General features: G+C 36.2%; 1 protein-coding gene across 1 annotated transcript; it reads right to left on the bottom strand.

Moving 5' to 3' along the window:
- Positions 1-4,114: 4,114 nt before the first annotated feature.
- On the bottom strand, positions 4,115-14,665 carry LOC147474550 (Protein kinase superfamily protein). Its single transcript, XM_086583506.1, has 18 exons — positions 14,481-14,665; positions 13,835-14,389; positions 13,485-13,628; positions 13,222-13,347; positions 12,534-12,621; positions 10,772-10,865; positions 9,657-9,750; positions 9,500-9,554; positions 9,234-9,325; positions 8,847-9,017; positions 8,087-8,143; positions 7,859-7,942; positions 7,514-7,598; positions 7,094-7,155; positions 6,816-6,890; positions 5,213-5,317; positions 4,547-4,688; positions 4,115-4,454 (listed from the first exon to the last, which is right to left on the bottom strand). The coding sequence occupies exons 2-18, from the start codon at positions 14,366-14,368 to the stop codon at positions 4,381-4,383; spliced, it is 2,082 nt and encodes a 693-aa protein (XP_086439632.1). The 5' UTR covers positions 14,369-14,389; positions 14,481-14,665; the 3' UTR covers positions 4,115-4,380.
- Between the last annotated feature and the right edge of the window lie 210 nt (positions 14,666-14,875).

The following is a 14,875-nucleotide window of genomic DNA, read 5'->3' as shown; positions in this document are numbered from 1 at the left end:
CCCACCAGTTAGGATTGATTAGAACTCTAGCCATCCACACCTAAAATGCCCCTAAGGTGTAGTGTGTTAGAGCATGACTGACTCTACATTATATCCACGGAAGAAGTTCATGTAAGGAAAACCAATGTATGTTTAAAAATCATCATAATCTCTAAACCAACTAATCTTTTAGCCACCATTATGTTCTTAGCGAAATTAGAACATTGACAAGTAGTTAAAGCCTTACCTAGCTAATGAACAATATGTATACTGTTTTATTGTGCTACTCAACCCACAACGGTTTGTTAACCACCATTGCTGACAACTTAACGTTTGCGCTCAAGCCTATTAGATACTGGGCCTACCTCAAGAAAATAGATTCCCATCACCCTATATCGTCTTTGTCCACAACCAACGTTCTCATCAATTCTAGAATCAACAATATGATCACCCTCACTTTTGGGGCATATATAAAGTCGACACAATTCTTCCACCTTGTGCAACAACATGATGACCCTTGTTCTATCATTGACTTGTAAACCGAGGAAAATCTAGTGCATTACGAACCCTAATGATTCACTCAACTCCTTAGAGTTTTTACCCATATTGATTGGGAGGACTGTATATGTATATACTGGAGTACGTATCCAAGACCCATTCGTCTAATTCTCAATTCTTAATTTTCTTTGATTAAAATAATAGGGCAGCAACATTAATTAGCACCCCACCTAATGGGATTATTAGCATATTAGCACCCCACCTAATAGGATTATTGGCACCCTACCTTTTTTTTTTTTTTTTTTTTTGGCACTCCTTCATTAACTGATACAACTATTGTACACCCATCCAGCCATTTACCATACACAAAGTACCCCATTTCAATTAAATGAATTCACGCCAAATATATATGCACCACTTTTGCAACAACATCGCCATCGCCTTGCAAAACCAATGTCACCACCATCTTCCACCACATATTGCCCACCAACTTTTTTTTACATCACCCCTCATGCAATATATACCACTATCATTCATTCATTCCCATCACACGCCGCCATCCCTCATCCCACCACCACCGTTAGCTAGAGTTGTTGTCACCAGGCCACCGTAACTGTTTTCGAATTTGACACCTCTATCCCCTGACTATCCACCACCATCATCTCCCATCCCACACCACCACCAAATTTCCAAAGTGCCTAGCAACAAGGGACTATTATAATACTAGCTCTAAATTAAAACAACTAATTCTTGATGGCACAAAAGCGTCAAAAGATCATCTTCTTTTACGAGGGTTCTGACTGTCACAAAGCGGCCAAACATTTTGCAGTTGTTTTTTTCTTGATGGTCCGTAGCAATTTGACGGTTCATCATTGACGAAAATAACATCAATTATTGTCGATCAATGGCTGTCATTTTCCACCAACAAACACAAAAGAATGATTTAAAGAAATTGAACTTGCTACACTTCTCATAAAAAAGAAAATGAATAGTAACATCATTTGCCCTAATAAGGAAACCAATAACATCATAGAGTCCGAATTTGTGGACAGACTTGTCCACAAACAACACCTTTCTATTGGTCAAATCCATTTTCGGACAGTTTAACAGTTTTTTTGGGCAGTAAAATAGTTTTTTCGGGCAGCCACTCCACCAATCAGCAACTAAGGTCTTGTGGACAGCAAGCAGTTGCCTGTCCACAAACTTATTCTGTAGCATCATATTCCGTTGATCTTCTCGGTCACAAACAATAGTTTATACAATCATTTAGCTAGAATTCAACTAGTATTGAAAATGTTTAGAGTTAAACCATTTTTTTTTTCTCATTTTGCCTTCATGCATGAAAGAAAAACCAACGTACACAAGAAAGAACTTTTTCAATGAACAACCAATTCAACTCTTCAACAAAGTACTTTCTTCGTTCTTCCTCCATCATAAGCTTTAGGTGAACATCTCCGATCCAAGTGCCACAACCTCTCCAAGAAGTGGATCGGACAGTCAGACAATTCGACAACTTACGTGAGAAATTCCAAATATCTCGTACATGTGCGAGATATTTTTTAAGTGGTGAATAACGTAACTTCAAAACTACCTTGAGCCATCCTAACAATTAACAATGAGAAAGTGACGAAAGGATGTGGAGATCCTAAAAAGAGAGAAGAGAACTAAGACGAAGAAGATTGAAATAAAGAATTGCAGAAGTTGGGGAGGATAATAGGTTTTGAGAGATAATTTGATATGATTAATAATTGAATGTTTGTATTCCTATTACACATAGCTATTTATAGCTTCAAAATTAAACCCTAGACGAACATATAACAAACTAAAAGGCCATTGGAATTTAAACTAGTTTGGCTTCGGGTCCATGTAAGTAATCTTGGCGCAAGCGGAATTAAGTAGCATAAGGAAGAAGTAGCTAGGCATCCAGTACTATACATTGTTCCAACAATTTGTCTACCAACCTACGACTCAATTTCATTGCAACCCTGAAATAATCAACTTGTTCAAAAAGAAACAATAAGAACTAACATAATGGAAGACTAAACAAACAACCTTTGATGTATTTCTATAACCATTGCTAAAACTAACAAACATTTTAAAGGGATTGACCTAAGAAGGCACTACACCCTATTTGTGAGTTGTGACTGAAGTGGTTTTCAAATATGCTGCTATTGTGGAATCCTTATAATTAGCAGTAACTAATAAAGACATATATGCCTACCAATCTAAAGTATGCAAAATGTGGTGGTAGTAGAATTAACAACACCTAAGCAATCTGAAAAGTGTTATAGGTCTTTGTGGCACACATGACTACATGAGAACTCAATCAATGCCTAATAAGAGTAAGTCCAATAGAGAGCTGCTAAATTGGGCTGCTAAAAGGTGTCACATAGGCTTTTTAGCTTGCCCAGCTAAATTTGGCTGCTAAAAGGTGTCACATAGGCTTTTTAGCTTGCCTAGCCAAATTTGGCACTCCAAAATAAAAAAAACCAATCCAATCACATTTTCTGTTTTGAAGTGCTAAATGATACGGATGACATAGTTTTTGCCGTCCGTCTATTATTTTGTAATTTGGTTTGAATTTTTTTTGGATGGACGACACAGTTTGCCGTTCGTTGAAATTTAACACACGGACAGCAGAAACTATGCCGTCCGTCTCCCAAACTTATTATAACAGCTGCTAGCAAGGTCCTAACTTTGGCTGGGTTTTTTACTCCTTCCAAATTTAAGGCCCTTTTAGCAGCCCCATTGAAAATGACTTTTTTGTAGTTAGGGTGTTATATTTGTCTTTAGCAGCCCATATAGCCCCCATTGGACTTGCTCTAACAAAAGCATAGGCATGCATAAATATACAAACAGTTAGCAGTACACACGAATGACATTATATATTTTGTAGCGAAAAAAAAAAATGACATTATATAGGAGGCTAATTGGTTTTGGTCAACTGCGGTCAAGTGCCAAAACAAAGTCTGATTTCCCATTTATTTTATGAATTTATTGTTTTGCCCTGGGCACTTTTAGTCTACTTTTAGTCATCCCTTTGTATTATATTATCGACTTAAACCTTGTACTTTCAAACTGGAGTCAATAGAAAAAGGATAAATTTAAGTAATGTTTAATTAGTTGATAATCTAGCATACCAACTTTTTTAGGGTGAAAAAATAACATGGGATATAGAAGAATTATTAGGTTGCAAAAATTAGCACCATAATAAATATAACCATCTTGATAAGTAAGCACTTGTTACTTGGCACACACACGCCTACTAACACACTTTTCTAAGTAATAAAGAAATTTATGTTTGCAAACCAATAGATCTATCAAAACTCTCACAGATCATACATATTTCTATTTCTTATATTTAGGAACAGTGTATTTCTAATCTCTTTATTTTAAGATTTTAGAACCACCTCTTAATTATTCTAATCAGCTCTCTCTTTTTTAAACAATTTACAAAAAACTCATTCACTTTACTGAAATTAGAATTAGCTTCATATTATTTAAAATAATTTAGAAAACCTCTTTTACAACACTGAAATTATATTCAACCCCTCTTCATGTTTTTATATTATTTTTTATATTAGAACTATAATTCATAAAATCATACTACCACAGAGATGTTAGAGCAAGCGACATGTTTAAAAACTTAAAACAACACCGATGCGTAGCACGGTTTGCATACTTGTTGTATATAATAATTGAACTTTTCTTCTTTTTTCCTTATTGTTTTTGTGTCTTGTAGTGACAAGAATGGTGGTTATCCATTTAAACATTGTACACGTTAATGGAAGATGATTCTTATGTACATCTACATGTGTGGGAAAACATGCAATAAGAATTATACAACAAACTGAAACAGAATTTTTAGCTACAGGGATCAAGCTGTGGTGTAGCAAATCAGAATTAGATCATTTTCTCAACTTTATCGAGCAGCTTCACCCTTTGCATAGACCTAATCAACAATGTCAAGAAAACACCTGCATTGATTGGCAGTTTCAGTTTATTAGTCCTTGAAATCAATTGAAATGATGGTCAACTGATTTTATTCAACCATAGTTGAGACACAGACCGGCGCCAACAAAAGATCCATTTGCAATTACTTGGCTGCCCTGGCTACTGAGAGTGACTCCAATGTTGGCCAATGTCCCTCCTAAAACTGTGTACATAGTTGCCATCTGTAGTATGGTTGCCTTCCTGGCTGCTCTTTCAGACTGGTAAAAAGGTTTTGCAATTTTGAGTTAAAATGAAACTTTACAAAAGAATGTGCCGTTGTGTCTGTATGTGTTTCTCTGTGTGTGTTTATACCATAAGGAGAACATCAGCCCACGCTATAAAGAAAATGACCAAAGCTAGCTTGTATCAACAATTTAATAAACCAGAAATTATTTATTATTTCCCAAAAATTACATATTTTTAGCCAAAAATAAAAACTGACAATCCATCAAAATCTTTCTAGTCCTTGTTCCATAAGAATCGCAGTAGACATACAATCTTTTACTATAATGCAAGTTCTAGAGGATGTTAACTTGATTTTCTTGCTAGCTTGAAGAATCCTAAATGTCTTTTTTACTTACTACTTTAGTTCATCAATGTTAATCTGTTCCCTCCACATATTAACTTGGAATATATTCCATCCTTTTACTAAAATTTTGTTTTCATCATTAGTCTTTGTAGTTTGAAACCTAGATGTAACTAAATCTGTTGAAAATATAAACATTTAAAGGAAAAAACTAACCTCAAGAACTCTGACTCGGAGTTTCAGATCTCCTGACTCGAGTTGTCTCACAAACTCCTCTATGCGCTGAACTCTGTTTGGCATTGAGATGGTAGAGCTTCTGACCTGTAATTATTCATAAAATACTATTACAGCTCATATAAAACTACTGAGTGGGTTTACCTCAAGAAATTAAGTACCAGAGGATGCTTTAAAAAGATTTTGAATGATTAGAGAAAAGAGTAATAAGAAAATCTGAAAGCCACCGAACTTGTGGATCACTTTGATGAGTTACTCTAGACTTATAAAAAGTGATCAAATGGGAATTCTCCATTTGTTTAGAGACTATAGTTCTAATGTTTAGTATATACAGTCATAAAGTAAAACTTATTAAGCGGAAGTGCATGAAATCCATCCCAGTCCTCCTACACAATGCTTCCTTCACGTGAAATATCATCCTAGAGAATTATTAGCTACAAGATTTGGAAGAAAAGACGGACACCATTTCCAGCAAAACTACTTTGTTTCACCTTCAAGAGGAATTGGTGTTTCATTGTTGGTGGGATCTGCTTTGCCTAAGAGGACTTGTACTCCCTGTTAGCTCTTATAGATCAGAAGACTGTTTCTTCCATGGGATCTAACCTGGATGGTATAATAAGCCCGTGTTCCGAAATCAGAGTCAAATCATAAATTATCAAGCCCACCTATACTTGTTCGCGATGGAGCATGTTCATCAAATCAAGATGTGAAGGCAGCAAGATTGTCTTGCAAGGGTCTCAACAGCACTCCAATGTGGATTGACAGTTTACGTGACAAGGTGGATGTAAGTACAGTCCGAGTCTGTGTATGTTTGTTTCTTGCAAGATTGGTTGTCATCCATGGAGTGTGCAATGTGGCCAAACCACGTATATCTTCATCTCTTATCTTTATTTATTTTGACACATAGTTTCTTGTGAAATCTGGCGCTTCCATGCACAAATGGAAATGAAGGCCGATTGGCCGAAGTACCAGCATTGGGGGACTCGGGTTTGATCTTTATCTAATAAAAAACGTATTATTGTGGGTCTAGAATCTAGCTTGTTATTTTTAATCATCTTTGTTCTACATGAGATGACTCAGCTTCTTTAATTAAAAAATTTCACATCTACTCTTCATTCATCAGACCGTCTGTTGCTTTTCACAGTTTTTCATTTCTGTCATCAAAATCTGGTAATTATAAATGGTTGGAAAAACTACAATCATAGAACAAACAAATTTTTATGCTATGTCCTCAGGGGCTAGGTGAGGCTCTAGGCCTCTCAAGTGACGCTAGCCGCCTAACAGCGCCTTCGACAGTAACCTGCAACAATTTTCACATTCGCTCCTTCAACAACATAGTTTTCTAGGAGTCGAAAAATGTTCTGCATATATTTGGTTTGGAACTTCAATTTTTTTATTTATATTTGATTCCTATTTTTCAGGTCATCTTTGTTTCTATGCAATTTCTCCTGTTTATTTCAGTAAAAGTGAGGTCATATGACAAAATGTAAATGAATCACATTCATATTTATCATAGAGAAATGAATTCATGCAACAGTTGAAACTCAAAACAAGAATAAGGTAATGAGAAGTGTAAAGAAAGTACATCATTTGCTTGTCTTCTTATCTCCTCCACAAGTTGTGTTCCACCACGCTGCTTCTGCCTTATATCGAGTAACTCCTGGAATTTGTTTAAAGTCTATAATATTAGAAAAATTTTATAGACTTCAACGTCGAACGACATTGCAAAATCACCGCATTGGGAAGAAAAACAACTATCTTATTAGCACCACCACTGAGATTGGAGAACAATTCTTGTTGTCCTGCTTACTTGTTCTACTGTAAGTGTTGCTAAACTAGACAAAATGAGAATCTTCTGTGTACCTGTGCATACGGTGCAGCAATCTTCACAAATGAGAAGTCTGGATTTAGCGTATACCCAATACCTGTAATAGAGAAGACACAAACAGAAACAATTGAGGTGACATGATCATGTAACATAGGACATTTTAGTTGCTTCTTGTGATTATCTTTGGGTGAACTAATTTATTGTTTTTTAATGTGTTAGTTGCTTTATAAGATCCGTTGCTTCAAGGTTTCATGCTTTTACCGAAATTGGAGACAAAAGGAAACTTGCATTGCCTATCGTCCAGACATTTGCTGTATGTGTTTTCTTTCATATCAGCAATTCTTTCTCTTGTTTTCAAAACCGGCCATTGCTTCTTGGAATGCAATTATCAAACTACACTTGCTTCTGTGCAAGCAAATTCAAGCTAAGTCATATCTAAGGAGTTAAGAATGAACCTTCAAGGGTCGAAAAAGCCCGTATGACAAAGGTAAAGGTGGATGGAAAGCGGAATGGCTGATCTGTTGCTATTGCAAATAAATCCTGCAAAGGAAACTAAGACTTTAATAATGGTGTAATGCTTAACAAGTATATGTTCTAAGCTATATACACGTTTGCTTATCCTAGGACCAAAATTTCTAATTCTGGTCCATTAGGCATGCAACATAGTGTCCTATTCAGCCGAGGACTATCTTAGGCAAAAGCGAGAGACCTCACTAACAGGAGAGTGGCAGTTTGTCATTCGTAATGACTTTTATTTTAACAGGTTCGTTTTATAAGGGTTCTTTGAAAATTTTATATACCTCACCAATTGCAGACAAGGTCTGCTCCTGATCTGGCGATTGATTTAGTGAATTATCAAGAAAAAACTGCACTGATCGCCTCACCTACACATAGAACATAAAAAACCTCAGACCCGGAAAACGTTATTGCTTCAAGATTCAAAGGGAATCACATCTCTAAATAAGACACATTTAAATGCTTATTTATCATCACAACAAGTAAATGTCTGAAAAAGGTCACATATATACCGATGTCATGTCTCCAGTGGGCTGGAGAGCTTCCAGATCTATCAGGCATTGTATTACCTGCACAGTAGCATCTTTTTAGCATCGGGCATTGTATGACCTAAGAGGAAAAAAATAGTACATAAATAACTCAATATTTTCTACCCGTCCTCCCTAAGATACATCCACGCTCAACTCCAGATATATTCCCATCTATAAACAAAGTGCTAAACAGTATATCTTCTCCTCATGCACTTTTGACCAAATGAACAACAACCTTTAATAGACATGATCACCTCCTCCATAGGTGTTACCACCCCTTTACTATGTTTCATATATTTTTCCAACTAAATGCTGCAGAAGATTACAAAGGATGTCACATACTCCACATGTGGTTCCCTTTCAAGAAGTGCCATCTCAAGGGTCATGAAGCTAGTATTGGAAACGTTGTAGATGATTGTGATGATTTATCAGTCAGAAAATTGTTAAACTTCCTTCCCTAGTACAAAACCGATTTCATGTTGTATTTGGAAAAGCTACCAAACTTTTTCTATTAGCACAAAAATAAGTGGCGGTCAGCTGTTGAGACTCATGAAAAATAAGGGAAGGTTCACATGCGTATAACTTAATCCTGAGTTCTGTACCTTACTTCTGTCAGATATAGGTGGGTATTACCCATGTTCAGAAGTTGTACTAGACGCATTGAACGTTTCCCATGAAACATGAATAAGACACACAAAAATGCGAGTGTTTGTGTGTGTGGGTGGGTGGGGGAGCTACCAACCTTTTTTGCATCTTTTTCATACAAGGCATAGAATATGTCAAGCAACCTCTTCTTAGTGAATGATTTTATCTCTCCCATCATACCAAAGTCATAGTAAATTAGTGCCCCATCCAGGTCGATAGCAAGATTTCCAGGATGTGGATCAGCATGAAAGAAGCCAGTTCGCAATATCTAAAATAGTACACATGTGAAATGTCAATAAACAAAAATTGCATGCCTGGTAAACAAGGTAATCATGAGAAAAAGTAGTTAAGCATTAAAGCTTATGGATGACTTCTTTAAACTATTAATATTGTAAACTGCAGTCAGTTTATCTGTTCAAGGTTGTTATTACACCATATGGTAGCAAACAGCTCAATTTTACTGAAATAAGGAAGTCCAGTTTACCTGAATCAAGTAAGCTTCAATAACACGTGAAGAAATGAGAGAACGGTTGTATCCCCTTGCATCAATAATTTCCAAATTGTTAATCTTGATGCCTGTTACAAGATTTGCCAATAAGGAATACTGTTAGCACCAGCAAAAAGTTCAAAATCAACTCAAACAACGGAAAAACCATTGAAACTTAATTTTTATAATCATGATGTACATGTGTTGCAACAAGCACACAACAGGAACACTAACAAACAGGTATATAGTTTTGAGAAAGAAACCTGGAACATACTCCAATGTTAAAACCTTTGTGGCAGTATAATCCCAAAAGACCTCCTACAAGAGAAACACCAGAAAAAGGATGCCTTTTGTGATATTCCCTTTAACAATTTTTCCACTATTGAGTTATTAGATCCAATAAATTGACTACTTACATACCGGTACACGGACCCACTTTACATTGCGAAAATCCCGACGGAATCTGTCAGCATTTTTCCCTTCATTTACATAATCAATCTCCTGATACAAAATCCTGAAAAGAAAAAAAAAGTATAATGAAAGTTGTCAATTAAAAAATTATCAATTACCTAAAAAGTTTAGTTTAGTTTTATTTATTTATTTATTTTCATTTCATGGTAAATTTAGACTTTACTTAAAGCACAAGCAAAGGTAGGTTGAGGTAATCTACATGTACAAAGAGATCAAGGTATTATTGCATGCACAAAATAAATAACTGAGCATCCGAACTCCTAAGCCAACCAATGTAAATCTTGGTATATTATAGAATCCCATCTAGGCAAGAAGGACAGATGCTGTCCATATAACTCCTTAAACTTTTGGTCCATACATAGAGTGGTCCTTTATTGAGAAAAATGACTTTATAAAAGCTAGTCGTATCACCTTTAAAGCTTTCAGCCACATGGCTGATAGCACCTGGAAATGGAACCAGACTCCAAGGCAATTACCTGATGGAGAGAATGGCTCCATATATTTTACCAAAATGTAAGAAGATCCAATACTGAACCAGGACTAACAAATGGAATGATAGATTACAAGTGAAACGGGGAACGGGGAACGTCCCTGGAAAGACACATAAAAAAAGACATGATTCACTAACTTAAAATTCTTAATGCAAAGGGACATCAGCTAACAATGATTTCCTCTCTTCTTCTAATATTCTCAATAATAAAACTTTATTCCAATGCAGCACTCCAAACATAGAAGTGATCTTGGAGAGCATTTTAGACAACAAATCCCATTCCTGCTAAAGTATGTGACATTGTGTAGCTACACACTAGTGTTCCTAGCCTTAATTGAGCTTTCATGCTCTTTTCCTTTTGCAAATTTTTCAGGTCTTGGTGATGTGCCATGTGAGTGTCCTTGTTTTTTCAGATGCATAGTTTGTTATCCCTGATTATTCTTGTAAATTTGGTTTTTTACCAAATGAACTTGCCAGGGATCTCCCATACTTCGTAAAAGTTCCACGAAGAACTACTCTCCATGAAAAAGGAGAAGTAAAGATACTTGGAGGATGTTTTTTACTAGATACTTACGTAGCACATTCTTCATATATGCCCATCCAGTCCCTCGTAGGACCTCCAAGAGTCTCACTTCTCTGAAAATACTCAGCAATCAGCTTTAGATTCTCTGGAACAATAGAGTATAATTAATTAAGATAATCTAAGAGAAGTCTGATAATAATATTAGCAAAGCAATAAGGAATGAGGGAGAAAGTATGAGGGAGAGCACACACTCAACTCAGATGGCACAGTTCAAGGGACTAATGGTGGATGGGCAGTAACAATAAGGAATGATCAAGGTGAAGTGGTAGTAGCTGCAAAGGGGAAATCAGATTATAACTCTATTGCTTTGGTAGAGTTACAAGGAATAGAGCAAGGATTGAGGCTAGCAAGCAGTAGGAGTATCAAGAAGGTGAGAGCGCAAACTGATTCACAAAATGTAGTATCCTTTGTCACCAAGGGAAACTACCAATGGCAGGCCAAGCACATGATGGGAAGAATTAGAACATACATTGAACAGATGGAAGTTTTCTCTTTGAAGCATATATATAGGGAAGCTAATAGGCTGGCAGATAATTTAGCTTCTAATATCCCTTCTATTAGTTTTGTTGAAATTGTACCAAGTTCTTTTTCTGAAGATGCAAGGAAAATAGTCTATGAGGATGTAATACGCACAAAAAGTATCTGAGAATGTAATCAAGCTTTTCTAGATGAAAAAGGGTAGGGGACCTCTCTAACAACCTCACTTATCCATCATATATATATATATATAGCAAAGAAAATCGAATCCATGACGCAAAACGAAGGCATGTCTTTAATAAGATTTATTTGCTTCTAAGACATCTATAACTGTATTTGCTTGATATTTTTTTCCTTTTTCTATTTATTTTGAAAATATAGAACTTTAATTCCCCAACCTTTCAACTCTTAACCACTAGATCAGTGGATACCTTCATTAATCAGATTTATTAGACAATTTGGTTTTTGCTAGGGAAGTTAATAAGTGTATTAAATGAATGAAGAGAAGAAGGGAAAAAGGAGGTTACACTCCTCTCAGAGAGAAGTTTGATCACTCAAATACCAGAGATAACTATATATTGTCTATATGGCATTTTCCACTTATATATCCATGGGGATCTACCATTTGTCAAGCAGCCGCTTAAGCATCTACCTTATGCACCCCAATTCAGTGATTCAGAACAAGGATTCAATTATATCCCCAGCTCTATTTGCTGGCCTGGGAGAACATAGGATTCCCATGTCATCTCTACAGCACAAGGAAAAATATACGAAAAGTCCATCCACATATTGCTGATGAACGGTACCCAGTCCTGATTTCCGGCTTAACGACATTAAAATTGATTGATTTGCAATCATTTTCATGATATTAAGGCGTCCGATTTCCTTGGGAAACACTCTCTTTCCAATTTCCTGGTGTTTAAAATCACGAAAGATAAGATCAAGTCGAGATGATTTGGAGCATTTAAGATTGTAGAGAGGAGAACTCCTAATCTGATTACTATAAAAATTAAACAAGTAACAGAAACACAGAAAACTAGCAAAAGGATGCATCATTGCAACAATTCAAAGCTCATGAGGGTAATATTGGGATGTGAGGAGAAACATTATTGAAGGATGGTGTCTTTAGGTAACATTTGCACTGCTTAAAAGATTGGGTGAAAATAAGAAGACTCTATCATAAGAATTAAAACCAGTAAAAGCGCAATAGACGTGTGGAACTGAAGCTGAACTAAAGAAGGTTTATACCAGTCTGCAAAGAATGGTCCTCACTTACGTAAATCAATATCAAAAAGCTTCTTGAGACCAGGCCTCTGAACTTTCACAACCACTATTTCTCCATTGTGTAAAATTGCACGATGTACCTAAGGGCCACGGTCTCAAACCACATAAGAAGAAGACCACAACCTCATATGCATTCACAACAGATAGATACAAAATCAATAATAGCAGGTTACTCTTAGAACTTTAGATCAATGAGATGCTTAAGTTTTCATTATCTGCTACTTATAATAGCATGGAAGTAAACTAAACAACAAGAACTGTTCTTCTCCATTATCTTAAACACATTTTTTGCAGATTTTTTGTGGAATAATAATTTCTCTTATTTGAACAAGACATCTCAAGTAGCTTTGTTCTATTTCTGGATTATTCAATTTTTTCGCAATGCCATACTGAAATTATGATGGACTGTAAAATTTAGTTGTAGATTGTATGCTTTTTAGCTACTACAATGTTTGACAAACACATGTGCACCTGAAACCTTTTATTGAAGTATAACACAACGACAGCACATTTTGGGCATTCCAAATTCTTTCTTTTCTGTTACTGGCATTTGCATAATTGAAAGGGGAGTCGGCTTGCAAATATGATATGCTATCCTCTATAGAAAAAGAAAATTGTGTACAAGATCTTGTCTGTGAAGCATATAAATGCATCCCTTACTTGAAAAATGGAGCAAATACCTGGCCAAGACTAGCTGCTGCTATTGGTTGATCTTCAAACTTCTTAAACAGGACATCAACTGGTGTTCCCAATTCATTCTCTATAAAAGCTCGGGCTTTCTGTGGCGAAAAAGCAGGGACTCTATCCTGCAATATCAGATGGAAACCATTTCAAATTACTTGAACAAAATCACAATAAGACATACCAGTAATTTAAGTACTCAGTATCGTCACATCCAAAAAGGATAAGGATTTGCAGGACGAGATATGATGAAGATGAATACCTGCAACTTGGCAAGTTCATCCACAAACTCTCGAGGGAACAAGTCAGACCTTGTGGAAGATAGTTGCCCAAGTTTGATGAAAGTTGGGCCAAGTTGCAATACACATTCCCGTAACCATGAAGCAGTTTTCCGCCTTCTATTTTTCTGAGAGAGAAAGCAACCGCATAATGAAAATTATAGGCCAATTTGCAATTATGTTTTCCACCATCCATTAGAAATTGAAATTAATGTAAAAACCATAATATAGTTATTCCTAAATAGATATTACAAAAGCCATTCAAGGAAAAAGGCAACTACTACAGTCATCCCCCAAGGGTAAAAGATATGTAGAACAAGATTGTGGGATTCACCTGCTTTTCTTCTGTGAACCCTCCAAGATAAGCCCATTTCGCGTTGTCCAAAAGAAGACGAACACGAAGGGAGAGAACAAAAGACCAAACATCAATAGACCTTTGCCAAGAACTATAATTTTCATTTGCCCAGCTAAAACTTTCATCTGAGGGCAAAACTTTCAGCGTCTCCACAGGTGGAAGGTCTGTATATCCATTAATCTTCCGTGTTTTAATCGGAACAAGAACACTAGAGACACTAGTTGTTTTCTTAACTAGACTAACACTCCTTTGTGAGCCATTACCATTACTAGTCCTCCTTGCTACTTCCTGGGTAGGTACCATTTTAGTAGCCCGTCCATTAGTAATCATTCGTGATATCACCTTAAACCTCGAATAATATCTAGTACTTGTGGCATAATCATAGGTGCTAAATTTTTCTTGAACAGAAATTGTCCCAGAAAAACTTAGATTCTCTACTAATAAGGACTTCACTTGATCAGTTTGGTAAAAACGGGCGCAGTAACAGCCATGGGAAGCTAGTATTGCCACCATGACAATAAATGATCCAAGAACCTGGGTATAATAACAAATAGAATCAATAATTCTACATGTACAAGTTAAAGCCAATGGACTAGAGAAAAAACCAAGAGTAGAATATACTTACAGGAGTTACAGGTGTGTGTTAAGAAGTTGTAAGAGCTGGTTGTTGACGTTACAGTGAGTGATGGACAAGTAAACGGGAGAAACAATAGTAGCGTGGAGGAAAAAAACTGTTTGTTTTTCAACTCAAAACGCAACGTTTTGTTTTGTTTATAGTTCGGAAGAAGTTGGTTAGTTTTTTGCTTGTACGTTATTTTAGGTAAGATGAAGACAAAAAAGTAGTGATGAGTGGATCTCAAAAGAAACGAGTACCACTCCTGCTTTCGTGCGACATTAGCTGTGCCACGAAGTCAAGTTTACTACTAAAATAGACCCAGACGAATTCACTCCACTTGCCAAACAAAGGACAGCTCTACTTAGGAATCCACAACTGTTACCAGTGGATGTGGAAATGCACAT

The sequence above is a fragment of the Coptis chinensis genome, chromosome 9, assembly GCF_015680905.1.
Source record: "Coptis chinensis isolate HL-2020 chromosome 9, ASM1568090v1, whole genome shotgun sequence".
Lineage (NCBI taxonomy): Eukaryota > Viridiplantae > Streptophyta > Magnoliopsida > Ranunculales > Ranunculaceae > Coptis > Coptis chinensis.
Note: the sequence above shows the minus strand (reverse complement) of the source record. Positions and strands in the feature narration are given on the sequence as shown.

Bases quoted from the DNA above. Each gene is read 5' to 3' on its own strand.
- LOC147474550 (XM_086583506.1), bottom strand. From the start codon at position 14,368: ATGGTGGCAATACTAGCTTCCCATGGCTGTTACTGCGCCCGTTTTTAC. The intron at 13,629-13,834 runs GTGAATCCCACA...TTTCTCTCTCAG, and splicing joins GGTTCACAGAAGAAAAGCAG to AAAAATAGAAGGCGGAAAAC. The intron at 6,891-7,093 runs GTACACAGAAGA...AACAAATTCCAG, and splicing joins TTGCTGCACCGTATGCACAG to GAGTTACTCGATATAAGGCA.